General features: G+C 44.1%; 1 protein-coding gene across 1 annotated transcript in view; it reads right to left on the bottom strand.

The window, feature by feature from the left end:
• Nucleotides 1–15,577, bottom strand: part of TBP (TATA-box binding protein) — a 519,691-nt gene that overhangs the window by 160,726 nt on the left and 343,388 nt on the right. The window contains exon 6 of the mRNA XM_069606902.1: nucleotides 12,235–12,402. Within this exon, the coding sequence (XP_069463003.1) occupies nucleotides 12,235–12,402 (168 nt within the window). The remainder of the gene's footprint in view (nucleotides 1–12,234; nucleotides 12,403–15,577) is intronic.

Below are 15,577 nucleotides of genomic sequence, written 5' to 3' on the forward strand. Positions count from 1 at the left end.
GCCCTCTTCCTCACCAGTTTTCCTGCAGTTACCCGCCCTGGGAGCTAGTAATATTCACTTCTAGACTGTAGATCAGGGACAGCAACAAGGAACCCAGATTCCGAGCAATAACACTGTTCCAAACCGTGCAGTGACTCACTATCAGGGAGCCAAGCCACTGTGGTCGGAGGAAACCCATTTGTCTTTCTGTGGGCAAACATGCACCCGGATTAAGACAGGCCACAGAGAGCATTTGCGTGTTCAGTTCTATCAGTCACAGTCGACACAGGTTCACGGTAGACACAGGTGCGACTATATCATGCATTAGCGAGGGAGTAGTCTCTATATCAGGTGAGGTTATGGAAACGCAGGGCTTCTCTGGGGCAGTTCAATTGGTTCCTTTCACAAAGAAATGATATATTAAAATAGGGGGCAGAGAACTTCTGATGCACTTACGAGTTCTTGCAAGTTAAAACTCCTAGCTTTATCACCCTCTACCCACTACTCAACTCAGACACATGCTACCACTTCTACAGCCAAACATCAAATGCAGCATGATCCTACTAGTTTTTGCTTACTCTGCTCTGCAGCTTAGTGCTGGATTTTCACGACCTACAATTGTGGCATCTTGTAGCCCTTGTGTGCTGACAAACGGTAATAGATGGTGGAATCCACAGAACACAAGTAGGCCGATAACACATACATTTACTTCACAACATTTAGAAAGTAAAAGGCTTAAAATGGTTAAATATTTACACATCCTATCCTAGCTATACAAAAATGCTATTTTCATGCATAAATAACTAACCAGTTTGCCTGCAGGTAGAGGAAATAGCAGCTATACAAGCATGCCATACACTTTTCACAGTGCACAATTACTGAACGTCTCAAGATTACAATTCCAAACACAGCTAATTCAATAGCCGATAGTCAAGCCGACAAAATAAATGCCAAACCCTCACATGAAAATCTTTGAGAAAGTGAACACTTTTACCTTAAAATGAATGCAGTCTTTGAAACTGTAGGATATCATGAACTACACCATATGCATGTGATGCAATGCCAGGCTGTCTACAAGATACCGAGAGCTGCTGCAGCGATGCACCTCCAGAAAGCTGTTCGGACAGTTTTTCTGAAGTCCAACTAAAGGCTAAGTAAAACCATTCAACTCAGGCAGTACAAGACTCCACTTTTAGTATAAGGCTGTACCACCTGAGTTCATGGTAGTGTAGACAGAGCAGCCAGGCTCATTTTAGGAGGCAGAGAGGGCTGTAGAATCAGTACAAGTGAAATTGTAATACAAATGATCCAAAGAAACACGGAAACACTATGTATGTAAAAATAAAGGATTTATTTAAATACAGGTAGGCCCAGATAAATATAGGGGTAAGTAAGTACTAACACACTATACTTGAAAGTGCACAGACCCAAGTATAGACCTTATTTGAAGTACCCAACAGTAGTTCTAGGGAAGTCAACACCTTTTCATACACATTCAGTATAGGTCAAGCCTATTCTTGGGGAGTAAAAACGAATGGTTACTTTTTACAATTACATTCAGTAATGCAAGGGGAGTAGACCCTTCCGGTTGCAGAATGATTCTCGGTACAAAACACTTAATCAGTCAACTGGACAATATACTTTGGTTGAATAATGGAACACTTATTCTAGGTGCAGTAAAACATATTTAACAACTTTTGTGATGACACAGTTATACTAGGTGAGTAAAACCCAAGGATGTAACATATAATTACAGGTGCTTTTGCAATCAGGGAACCCCAGATAGAGGTAAGGAGTAACTTGTGTAACTTATTTTGGATGGCACACAGCTAACACAAGGTAAGTAAAACCCACATACTTTGTTTAACCTTACAATGAAGGGGAAAGTAAAACCCAATGTCACACTTTACTGAATGACTCCTAGGTAGGCAACAACCTAATACAGACTTATTCCGGACAGGCTAGCATCAGGTCAGGGGAAGCAAGACCCTGTTAGGGGACACTCATACAATTATCCTCAAAGGACTAATCTGGTGATACCTACACATTACTTTTGGGAAGAGGCACAACCTAATCACAGGAGAGTAAAATACATTCACATCTACGTTCTATTAGACTGGCAAAACAGTTGCTAAGGAAGAAAAGATGTTAACCATACTTTTAAGGATAGTGCTTCACACATTCAAGATCAGTAAGAACTTGTGTAACTGTTCACTCTTATAATTACAGTTACCAACAAACTCTTTACAAGTAAGTTACTTTTAAACACTTTTTTTCTTTTCTAGGCAGAAGTGCCAATCCCTTGAAAGTCTTTCCCTTATTCTTGCAGCATGAGTGTTCTCAGTGGCAGAAGGGGGGTCACTAGGACTAGTGACCAACAGGCAGTGTCAGAATAGGTTCTTTAGTAGCAAAAGTCAGAGTTCCTTAGGAAAACTGGGCAAACAGGTGAGTACTTTACTTTAGAGTTAGAAGAGGGTCCAGGGGCTTCGCAGAAGACACTGCAGCAGGATTCTAGCAGTGGGACTGGGTGCACTGGATGAGAGGCCTCCCCATCACAGAAAACAACCCACAGCTACACAGAAATCCCAACAGGCTTAAGGTAAGAACATATCCAAGCCAACACAGTACCTCAGCATTGAAGAAGATTTTGCAGCAGGAGAACTTCCGGGTCTGCAGCCAAATACCTGGTCAATGGATTCCTTGTTGTGGTGACTGAAAACAAGACCTCAGAAGGGACTTTTCCGCAGGGATCGATGATGAAGGCTCTAGGCAAGGTTTCCCTTGTGGCTGAATGCAGTTCTGCGGATTTGGCGCCTTTTCGAGGAGCATAGAAGAAGACAGAAAATCGCAGTTGAATTCTCGTTGTTTCAAAGGTCCATCACTCTGGTGAGGGGACTTTTTGGACTCGATTCATGTCTCTGGACTCGATTTGTGTCTCTGGAGATCCACCAGGGTTCCAGCGAAGTTTCAGCGATATTCGGAAGACTGTGCACTGCACGATGGCTTGAGGTCCCAGGGTATTAGGGTATTGCAACAACGCATGGTCGTAGCAACACGTGGGATGGCTCAAATGCAGGTAATCTTCAGTCTAGTGGGTCTCAGCAGGCTCTGGGTTGGAGTCGTCGTTTTCGGAGGCCCCAGGTCGATTGGAAGGAAAAGCTACAGCAGGCTCCGGTTACACAGCAGGCTCTCTCCACCGCTCTCCACCGCTTTTCCTTTACCATCCTCTTCGGTTTAAGTTCCAGTGGACAACATGTCTTCAGCTACCAGGTTTGCAGTATTTATCAGGAATTACAGCACAACCTCCTGGCATTTTTACAAGAAGGGGTGGTCTGGTTGTCCAATCAGGACAGCCACCCCCCACTGGGATTTGTCCCCATTCAAACAAGGCGTAAGACAAAGGCCTGGGGAGTTTTGGACTCCTCCCTCACTTCCTGCTCTCACAGACAGACTGGAGCCTGGGCGGGGAGTCCAGGGGACTCCCGCCGAAGATAAAAATCGCACAAAGGAATTTCCCACCCTGGATGTCAGGGGAAGGAACAAGAAACGACAAGAAACACTTGAATGGTGAAAAAAGAAGACAAATGGACACCGCAGCTGTGAACACAGGCCACGGTAAAGGTGCACCAAATTAATACACAGTATCACTGCCACCAGCCATTGAAGGTAAGCTTGTCACTGTAACATAATTGTTACAGTTTTAATGTGAAAGGCGATGCATTGTATCTCCCCAGCACTCAACATAAGGTGGGGTGTGCTGGCTTCACAGAATACAATGTAAAAGGGATCCAAAGATCCTTTCTACCCCTCGGAACTGTAGTTCTCTCAAGGTTAGCAAAAGTAAGTTAACAGGGGAGCCCCTAGGGCAACCCAGTAACAAAAGGCACTTATTGCCAATACGTTGTTAAAGAGGATTACTTTAATAAGACACTATGGAGAGTCTTAAACATGACACCCATAAAAAAGAGTTAAAGATTATGTGTGTGTGGAAAAAGGTTCCCACTGACTGAGGTATTAAGGAAAAATATCCCACTAGTAAAGCAAAAAGTTGTGGGGTTGACCCAGGTCAGGAAGATTTACGAGTTCTGTGCAAATCTTCCCTAACAAAAGCCATCTCAGATTTGGCAGGCATGTACTACAAATGCAACAGAACATTTAAAAATGTTCTAAAGACGTTGGCTTTACCTTGACTTAAAAAGGTTCCTTGACTTGAGGATACTGTCAAATTGCTTGCAGTGCTCCAGATAAGATTTGGAAGTGGGTGCATCTTACTCCCTTTTTTTTTTAAAGTTGGGAGTAAAATGATTTTTAGGAAGTAAAAATCTAAGTCCAATCCCCAATTACAGTATTTTATAAGCAAGTAAAAATATAACAAAAATTTTCATATTTACTTCTTTGCACCTAGTTATTCATGTACGTTAAAGGATACAGGTTTACTTTTTCCCCATCAGGCAGTTAAAAAAGTAGTTTCTTCCTGCGGTACTACGTGCACTACTGGTCCATACATATCGATGGATCTGTGTGAGTGAAAGCAGGGGTGCAAGATTCTGCATGTATGTTGGGTAAGATTTTGTAAAGTCCAACTGGTGCGAGACTTCACAAGACGTTTGGTATTAGGGACCCAACTCTTAATATAGGCCTGTACTATCCAGAGGGATGTAGGCAGTCTTTTATCCCAGCAATAATAGTGTCAACAATTAAAACCTGTGAGGGAACAAGCACTGCCAAAGCTAGTAGGGTTCAGAAGAGGAGCTTTTAGGAAACCAAGACAGCCAAAAAGGACAGTTCCAGTTCTAATGCAGCTTTTCTTAGAAAATGTTAAACAGTCAGCAGTCAGGGAGCTCAAGGGGAGCCTACCTGATGGAGTACAAGCTGGAAGGCCTGCACAGGTGAGTTGAGGTCAACTCCAGATGGGTGAAAATAGTACTTCTCAAGTCAGGAAACACTATACCCAAAGCCCCAGAGTACCTTAGAATTGAAGAGGTTCCAGTTGGATTCCTTCCGATGCAGTGATGCAGACCCTTGTTCATCCTCCTTGGTCGTGGTGGCGAAAGGGGGGACGTCTAGCGGGTTTCTGCGGCAGCAATTGGAGGGACTCAGCAACAATGTGTTCCACTTGATTCAGCGGCTCATTGTGGTTTTGGTGCCTTTTCTAGGCGCCAAGAAGGAACGAACACCTCTGGTTGGATCTTTCTCAGTCCTGGGCTCTGGTGAGAGGACATTGGATAAAGAATTCCTGCTTTGGGAGGTCAACAAGGATGCCCACAAAGTTTTGGCCGGATTCGTTCTTCGGAAGATGATGCACTTGATGGTCAGGTGTCCCCGGGCATTGGGAATCTGCAGCCTCGGAAAGTCCCAGCAAGTCTGGGGATGAGCCAAAATGAAGCAGGTCTCGAGGCTAGTTGGTCCCACCAGCATAAGGGAGGAAGTCGTCCTGCACGGATCTTGCCTCTCGAAACGAAAACGGGGTCAGCACAGCTGCAAGGCTTCACCGGTGCTTCTGCGGTCCTGGTAGGTGCTGCCGGCGTCTCTGCTCGTCCTCTTCGTCGGGTGTCTTGTTCCAGCGGTCGACTCTGCCTTTAGTCCCAAAATCCTTGCCTTTTATGCGAACTCCCATTCATTCAAAGCCCTAGTCAATCATCTAGGGTGGCTGTCCTCCAGGACAGCCAGTCTCCCAGTTTGAACTGGATTCTCACACTCGGGCTGGAAGAAAATGGACTGCAGAGTTGGACTCATCCCTCGCTTCCTGCCTTCACAGACACTGTAGAGCCTGGGCGGGGAGTCCACAGGAATCCGCCGAAGATAAAACCACACAAAGGAATTTCCTGCCCTGTAGGTCACGAGAAGGAACAAGAAAGGACAAGGAAAACTAAAATGGCAAAAAAAGAAGGGGGCGATTTTGGTAAAATGAGCACCCATGGGTGCCTTTACCGGGGCTGTGCAAACCGAAATAAAAAGGTTCACCGCCACCAGGCATTAAAGCCAAGTGTGTCCTTGTAACAAATGTTACATTTAAAATGAGAAAGGGGACACTCCGTATCTCCCCAGCACGCCATATAAGGTTGGGTGGGGGGGGCAATGGGGGTACTGGTCTAACCTAATAAAATGTAAAAGGGATCCAAAGATCTGTTCTACCCTTGGGAACTGTAGTTCGCACATTGTTAGCCAGAGAAAGTTAAACGGGGAGCCCCTAGGGCAACCCAGCAACAATAGGCACCTATTGCCAAAGAGTTGTCAGAGGATAACTTTTAAAATACACTATGGAGAGTCTTAAAAATGACACCTATAAAGAGAGTAAAAGATTCTGTGAGCATGGAAAAGGGTTCCAACTCGCAGAGGTATATGGAAAAATAATCCAACAGTAAAATCACAAAGTTCTGGGGTTGACAGAGGTCAGGAAGATTTATCATTGCTATGAAAATCTTACCCAACACAGACTTGTCAGCAGCTTCCATGGTCGGAATATTTATCAGGATCTACAGCACAACCTCTGCAAAGTCTCCCTGCAGTGTACAGAAAGGGGCGGTCTGGATGTCCAATCAGGACAGCCTGCCCCCCCACCCACCATCGTGACCTGGAAAGTATTGCCAATATTCTGTCTTCTGTGCTCCTGCCGTGAAGAAACCCTTGCGTGAAGCCAACTGGGTCGATCCCTGCTGAAAAAAGCCCATCCAGGGTCCTGTTCTCTGTCCTCCTGACAAGAAATGCAGTGCCTGGGTTTTTGGCTACAGATCCTGAAGTCCTCCTGCTGCGAATTGTCTTCTGTGCTGAGGTACTGTGCTGGCTTGGGCATTTACTTAGCTCAAGTCTCTTGTGATTCCTGTGTAGTTTTGGGGTGTTTTCTGTGATTGGGAGGTCTCTCGTCCAGTTCACCCAGGCCCACTACTGGAATCCTCCTAGAGTGTCTTTGTCTGAAGTCCACGGACCCTCAACTAACTTTAAAGTAGAATACTTACATGTTTGAACAGTCTTCCTCTGGAACGCTCAACTTTTATTTATTTATTCACATTTGTAAAGCGCCCAGCAGCCCGTAGGCATCAGGGCGCTGTTTGAAGACAATGAACTTAGTTACATAGTACAGTCTTAATAGACAGGAAGTGCATTCTTATTTACAGCATACACAGTAAAAGACTGACTAAGGGTGAGATGGGGGGGGGGGGGGAGGGGAAAAAGAGTTAGTTGAAGAGTAGTTTTTAGGGCTTTCCTGAACGCTGAGAGGGAGGGCTCCGCTCTAAGAATTGGGTAGTGCGTTCCATAGTTTTGGTGCTTAATGAGGGAAACCAATACCCCCTGCTTTGGCCCTTTTGATAGAGGGGATGCATAGTTTGTTTGCATGGCAGGTTCTTTTTGGGTGTGTTGAAGTATCGAATGGTATCGGATAGGTAGAGTGGAGCGCTGAGTGTAAGACACTTGTGTGTAAGGGTGAGTGTCTTAAATGTGATCTGATCCTTCACTGGGAGCTAATGTGCGTCTCGCCTAGCTTGAGTGATCTGGTCCCTTTTCGGTATATTTAGGGCTGCTCTAGAGGTCACTACTAAGAGGACGTTACAATAATCTAATTTGGCTCCAATGGTGGCTCTGGCTATAGAAAGGCAGTTTTGCTTGGAAAGGTTTTATTTTGTTGATGAGCTTAGTGGTATGGGCAGAAGCAGAAGCAATAGCGCTAACCTGTCACATCATGGATAGAGTGGAATCTCGGTAGACACCCAATGTCTTAACTGATGAAGAGACAGGGATGAGCGAGTTGTCTATGGTGAAATAACATTATTTTTGATCCAGTTTAGCTAGTGTATCTTTGGGACCGAAAATGATGATCTCGGTTTTGTCTCCATTGAGACATAGTCCATTTGTCGCCATCCAGGCTTGGATGGTGCTATAAATTAGATGGAGGGCTGCAGCGTCTTGGTCATAGGAACCTGAGAGAGTCAGGAGTACCTGCCTATCATCGGCATAGTTTGTGTAAACTATGCCAACGGAGTCCAGTTTGTCAAAAAGAGGTTTGGTAAACAGATTGTACAGAGTGGGTGCTTTGCAAGAGCCCTGCGGGACTCCACAGTGTATGGTAGTGGGAGCCGCATTTGCCTGGTTGGAGAAAACTTTCATGGCTCGTCCATTTAAGAAAGAAGTGATCCGTGAGGAGGCCTCGTTGGAGAATTGTGCTGCGTGGATGAGATGTGATGTGAGGACCTTGTGGTCCACAAGATCAAAGGCAGCCGAGAGGTTGAGAAGTAGGAGGAGGGCAGGGTTGCCTTTATCAATAATTGTTATTTGATTTTTAAGATCAAGGAGGGCGGTTTCTGTGCTATGTCCTTTGCGGAACCCTGATTGCCTCTTGCCGAGTATGGCATTGGTTTCAAGAAATAGTTGAATTTGATTTTGAGCCGCTTTGTCCAAGATTTTGAAGAGGAACAAGACTGGTGATGGTTCGGTAGTTATTAGGCGATGAGGGGTCTAATGAAGGTTTTTTTAATTGAGGGCATACCCATGCTTCTTTAAGGCTGGCTGGGACGGACATTGAAGTAAACGAGGCATTAATGAATGCTGTTAGGAGAGGTGCAAGCGAGTTGACGCATTCTTTAACAATATTAGGTGGGCAGATGTCTCCTTTGCACATGGATGGTTTAAGATGTTTGAGGAGGTCAAGGACATCTTGTTCCGTGACATCATGGAAAGAGAAGAGCTTGTTAGTGCAATCGTGGGGTATGTGGTGGGTCTGGATGGGCTGGTTGTGTTTGGGCAGGTCTCTGGATTCCGCTTGAATTTTGTTTTGGAGCAGTTCTTTTTTACTAAGCAGGGCTGATTGTATGCTAGAGCACCAAGCTTCGTCTTTACAATCTCATCAGGGCTGGTGGAAGGGGTAATGAGTTCTCTAAAGATGGAAAACAATTCCCTTGGTTGAGAGTTGGCCTTAGAGATGCGCAAGTTGAAAGAGAGAGACTTGGCATGAGTGTCTGCTTTTTTATATTGTGTGGATATCCGTTTGAAGTTATCTTTAGTGGAATCACTCTGGTTGGTTTGCCAATTAGATAGAGTTGCGCTTGATGGTGCGTAGGGCAAGTAGTTCATCCGTGAACCAAGCGTTGATGTGCAAATATTTTTTCTCCTTTTTGTTTTCTAAAGGTGCTATAGCCTCAATTGCATTGGTCAGCGTGTAAGCGTAAATGTTTGCAAGAGTGGCTGGGTCACTAGAGAAAGGGGGCTTAAGTTCTGGGATATCCAGGAAAGGAAGGAGGTTGTCCTTAGTTCGTTTTTTTTTTTTAGCTTCGCCACTTGGGCTGGTGGGGCATAGGCGAGAGCTTTGATAGGTTGGGCTGAGGAGATTGTGAATTGAATGCAGTTGTGATCAGTCCAAGGGAGGGCGGAGATTGAGCTGATAGTAGTGTGGCAGTTGTGGTCAGCCACTCAATCGAGGATGGGACCTTTGCAGTGAGTTGGGCTGGTGACATTTTTCTGGAATCCCATGTTATTGAGCTCTTCGGTTAGGGCGGCTGCTGTTTTATCTTTGGGATCATTAAGGCCTAGGTTGAGGTATCCGAGTAGAATTGTTTTCGTTGATTTTTTTAGGTTGTCTCCTAATAGATGGAGATGCCCATGGAAATCGGGGCAGGGCCAGGTGGCCGATAGATAGTGTGTATATTTATGGTGCAACTAGGAGATGGTGACAATTTGGCGGGATTAAGTCGGCATTGCCTTCCCAGGAGAGCGAATCTTTTGTTACGAGAGCTGCTACTCCGCCTCCTCCTCCTCCTCCTCCTCCTCCTCCTCTCAGCAGCTGTTTGCCTGCAACTGAGCCCTATCTCACCCTGCCGAATAGCTCCGATCGAATAGCAAGACGAGTGGCCATTTGATACCAGAAAAAGAAAAGAAAAGGGCACATCAAGAAAGTGCAGCTCCTTGTGGGAGCGGAGTTGAATTATTACATCTAGAGCTACAGAAAAGACTGGTGTGTCTGCAAATCTTTAGCAGAGCCATGGTGGAGTGATTACCGACATCCATACTACCCCTGAAACTTCTTTGGTTAGCGAAATATACCCCAGAAGACATCCGATTCAGTTGTTGTGGGAGCCCGGAATGGTGGTTCCTAGATCCTGAAGAAGGTTGAAAAAACGAAGGACCAAATAGTCCACTAGTGACCGAAACATATGTAGATCATTGGGATAACAATGATAGTTGTTCTATGAACATAAATTGATCACATATCCGTGAAAAAAACAGTATTGACATGAAAGGGAATGTTTATTGTTCTTTGTGTGTTTTATGTGCAATAACTTTTGGGTTTATGTACATTTTTGTTAAACATTTGAGATATTGATGGTATGTGTGAAAGTATGAATGAATGGAGGCTGATCAGAAGAAATTATGATGTTGAATAAGTTGGGTTAATATTATTTTGCAAAAGTGTATTCTTATGAAAATGAAATTGGTTTGTGTCTTGAAATTATAAAATGTGTATATTTTTACAAATGTTCTCTCTCTAGCCTCGTTTGTACCTAGGCTCATTGTTTATTATTGTCCTGCAAAAGGGTGACAAATCCAGAGAGCCGCAAGAATCCATCAAGAAACCTTTGCTGGAAGCCTCCTCTGCTGCAATCCAGTGTCTTTCGTCTCCAGACCAAGAATCCAGGCACCAGATCCTGTGCTGCTGCATCCTGAAGGCATCCACCCGAAGCTCTTCTTTTCTCCCAAGGTACTGTGTTGGATTGGGTAATACTTGCATTAAGTCTTGTGTGAATCCTGTGAGGCTGAGTAGGTGATTTGTGTGGTTGGGAGTTTGCCCATACCACTTGCCCAGGCCGAATGCTGGAACGCATATAGGGAGCCTTCTCAGAAGTCCCTGAACACTTAAATAGCTCTGAAGCTAACACTTACTTGATAAAGAAGATATCCTCTGGAACCCTGACTTTCCTGCAACTGAAACCTATCCCAACCTGCCTACAGCTGGCTCCAAGAATACTAGGGTCCCTCTTCTGCCTCAGAGAATTCATTCTATAGACTAGGGAGGACTGGATAAGAAAAGACTTCTGTGTTGAAAAGTATAACTAGTGTAAAAGTACTTACTTAAATGATTTTGTGTAACTGTAGCAGTTGTTGGTGCAAGCACTACTATTTAAACAGTGGAACTGTCATTACTGTAATTTTCCAGTAACAATTGTGGGTGCCAGCCACTAACAGTCACATGTAAAAGTATACAAGTACTTACTTTGAATAGTGTTTAACATTCTAAAAAGTAATAAGTTTTGGAACTGTTTTACGATTCTTAACCGAATGAGTGAAAAAGCTTACCAATAGAGTTTACATACCTTGAATTACATTGTGTTCTTCTTAAAGTGTACCATCCAGTTTTGCTTTACCTGATCTGCTTTATACAGACCTAAAACAGTCTAAGTTAATATGTGTCTTATGAGTTGCTTGTAGCCCCTCAAGTATATAGGTCTTACTCCCCTTGAATAGCTGCTGCTCTTCTAAACTTGTAGCACTGGGTTGTGCTTTCCCAGAAAACTGCTTAGAGCATTTCTAAAATAGCTTGAAATACATTGCATCTTCCTTAAAGTGTAATGGGGTTTTGCTTTCCCCGAATTGCTTAGTGCAATCTAAAATGTTTATTGAGTGTTCATACTTATCATTGAGTCGTTCAAGGCCACTCCAGAAAGCATAGGAGGCACCTTACTAGCTCTGAACTGTGTTCTACAAAGTAATATCTGTTTCAAGGTGAATACCTGTAACTGGGTTGGTTTATTAAGTGATTTCTGTAACGGATTGTCACTGCATGACTGACAGGGTCTACTACCCTTGAATTACTGGTTGTAATCTAAAGGTAACTAACCAGGTCTTATTCACCAAGAATAGTATATTACTATCCTGAATGTATAACCTTATGTTTGACTCAGCCCGACTTGCTTCATGCAGCTCTAAATAAGGTTAGACCTTGGTTTGTATACCATAGGTATTGAGTTGGTTTTTATGATTGTGTTTATGATGTTATAGTACTTTTGGTTTTATATAAACGCTTTATTTTTACAATACATAGTGTTTTTCAGTGTCTCTTTGGACCATATGTATACTACAATTTTATTGTACCAAGCTACAAACCATCTCTCCTCCCAAGATAAGCCTGGCTGCTCTGTCTACGCTACCAAATGTTCTCCAGTGGTACAGCCTTACACTAAGAGTGGGTTTGTGTACTGTCTCAGATGTATAGTTTTATGAAGCCCTTAGTTGGACTTTAGAAAAACTGTTTTAACATCAGTGACATACCTGCTGAACTGTTGATGTGTGAGTACCAAGCCTTCTAATCTGATTGGAAACTTCACATCACAGCTTCCCACCATATTCTGAATCTTGAAGTCCAGGAACTTTGCCGGAAAACCTAATTTCTGAACAACTCTGGCATACTTTCTTGCTGCTAGCCGGGACTGCTCTTCGCTGAAAGGGAAAATGAATAGCATTTTAACAATGTAGACTGTTTTATTCACAGGTAAAAGTAGCAGAAGGCAAACAAAATGGAATGCAAAACAGTCATTGCTTTAGAACAAATACAAAATTAGTTTTCATTTCCAGCATTAGCCCGAACTATACAAAGTGTGTTCTATTCATAAGACTGAACATGTACATTTGGCCTGCTCAGCTCTAACAGAAGGAATTTTGCTACAAGTGGAATTCACTCATAACATTCGATTTTAGAGTTCTTCCAGCATACACATTTTTTAATTTAACATTGATGAGATTGAAAACGCTCAAACATAATTGGTGAGAGATGGCTGCATCTCTAAAGATGCCCTTGACTCCTGGCACCTCCTCTTGCTCGAGACTGCCAGGAATATAAAGATGTTCAAAAGGCATTTAGGACTATATATACAAACCCATCCATAGGCAAAATCTGATCATTTTATTTAGACAGATATATGTCCCAAGGACAGCCAAAGGGTTAGCACATGACAAATAACCTTGGACAACTATACTCAAAGTGAAACCATGCATTCAGGCGCAGTACAATTAAACCTACCTTAAAAGACTGAATAAAAACACAAAAAAACAACTATAGATGCGTGTGGCACTCTGGACTTAGCGTAGCAATGTTCTAAACTATATTTCTTCTTATTTTATCTTCAGGAGTGGAAAAAGACAACTGCTGTGGTAGAATTGCAACATTCACAAAGTGGGAAATGAAGATCTATAAAAGCTTTAACTTGATTTACCACAATCAAGTTGGAATCTTGCTGAAGAAACTACTGACAATCTTTTTGTACGTAAAAATGCACTTCAAGTTGTATAAATGTATAGCCTACAAATTGCTCCTTTTGACCACACAGTTTCAGCCAGGAGATGTAGATGGTGTCCAGATGTGTTCCTTGTACTATTCTAGCCACTTACAAAGGACATTCATATGCATCAACCTCCCACTTAACCTTAAAATACAAACTGAAAACGGTTTTAGTATACAAATATGTATAAGACTCCATTCTCCCTGTTGTATTCTGCACACCTTGACAAGTATGTGTTTTTAACTAATTATGTACTAGCTCTCCGGACCCTCTTCTTGTATTCTGCTCACCATGTGTTTTGGAACCAATTATGTACTGGCGCCGTGATACCTCCAGGTCTGGGCGCTAGCAACAAATGAAATCAAATAAACAGACACTTTGGCCAGCATGAGGATTGGGACCAGACAGTCCCAGCCCCCACATTTGGCTACACATACTGCTGCAAGTGGAGTCAGTAGGGCGACTGGAATCTCAGCCTACATTTTTTACAGCAGAAAACACCAACTAGGCTATGCCCAACTCACTGCCTCTAGCCAGTATGGCCAGATGAGGGCCTAGCATGGCAGCAATGGCAGAAAACTACTCCAGCAGGTAGGAGGACCTGCTTCTTCCATATTCCAAGATGAGGACTAGGAGAACACTGATGCACCACTGCAAAAAAGGGACTGGTCAAATTCATCCCATAGTTCACTGGGGGGGGCTAGGGAGGGTAAGTAGTTGGACCATGAGGACTGCCACTCAGTTCAGACCACCCCCAGAAGATGTGACCTGGAGAGTCAAGGGACATAGACTGCTCTAACAGATATGGAGGCTGCCTTGTGGGCTCACAAAGTGATCAGAACTGCCACTGTAGGCCTATACCATGGTTGCTCTAAACAAAAGAAGCCCTAAAATAGAAAATGGCGTAAAGCAGGGCTTCAAAAATACATCTATACCCCAATGGCACCAAAAGGTGCATTGGCCTATCGAAGTATTAAAATGGCTTGCACTCCTGGGGAAGCCAAAATTAAATTACAGCTGCCACCACCCTCCGTAAAAAAACGATTATAAGGTGGTTGAATCAACCTAGTGCTAAAATTTCTTTGACCTGGTCAATCTTTCCACCCTGATTAATCGCCTCCGTGACACCCTTGGCATCACAGGCCTTGCACTGGACTGGTTAACCACCTTCCTCTCAGACCATCCCTCTCGGGTCCAACTAGGCCCTTTTCTTTCCGCCATCACTCTCTCCACCAGCAGTGTCCCTCAAAGCTCTATCCTCTCGCCTTGGCTTTTCAACATCTACCTTGCCCCTTTGGCCCACCTGATCTCCTCCTTCGCTCCTCACTTCGTGTTATACAGGCAACATGCAGCTCTCCTTTAAGCTTCCTTCTACTCCCTCCTCTTCCTCCGCTCTCATTCCTGACTGACTGCTATTCAGTCATGGCGTGCTTCCAAACATCTGCCTTAATACCGGTAAGAGATTCTGCTCATTGGGACCCCAGACCCCACCTTTGCTCCCACCCTCTGGCCACCTTCTATGGGTCCCCTATCCTCACCCTCTTGCAAAGCAAGAAAACCTTGGCATCATCTTTGATTAATCTCTCTCCTTCTCTCCTCACATCGCGGACCTTGCCAATAAGGCACACTATCTGCTACACCTCCTTAAAGGCATTCTCCCTTTCCTCAGCTTTCCTGAGAAACTCAATGTCTCCAGAGCTCTGGTCCTCTCTAGACTGGACTACTGCTAAACCCTTTTCCTTTATCTTCCCTTCGCCCCCTTCAACTAATCCAGAATATGACTCCAAGACTTATCCTTGGCCTCAAGCCCAGAGACTGCATCTCTGTAGTCCTAATGTCTATGCACTGGCTCCTGGTTGCTGCTAAGATCAAATTCAAGACCCTCTGCATCATCCATAAGGCATTCTGGGGCCTGGGACCCCACTACATCCAACTCGCTCTCCCAAAATACCTCTGTGCAAGAGCCCTTTGGTCTGCTTGCTCCAACTCTCTGCAGATCAGACGTTTCTCTAAGCAGGGAGTGGGGGGTAGATCTCTCTCCACCCTTTTGCTCCTATCTTTTCTCGTTTATTCATTCAACATGTTTTTAGACCTGAACACTAAACGCTGACCGTAGTACCCAGTTCGTCTCATCCTTTTAGGAAAGAAACCTGTCGCGTCTAGATCAGGGGTGCACAACTGATTTTGACAGAGGGCCGAAAGTACCTTACATGATGGCTGTAGTGGGCCGAAAAGTAAATGTGGGTGGGGGGGTAGGTGCGGTGGGGCGTGGCAGGAGGCTTTTTCAACCCCCAAAAGTAGAATTTCACTTCCAGAACAACCAAATTCCAGACGTG

This window comes from Ambystoma mexicanum, chromosome 4p (assembly GCF_040938575.1).
Source record: "Ambystoma mexicanum isolate Mex_15411 chromosome 4p, UKY_AmexF1_1, whole genome shotgun sequence".
Taxonomy (NCBI): domain Eukaryota; kingdom Metazoa; phylum Chordata; class Amphibia; order Caudata; family Ambystomatidae; genus Ambystoma; species Ambystoma mexicanum.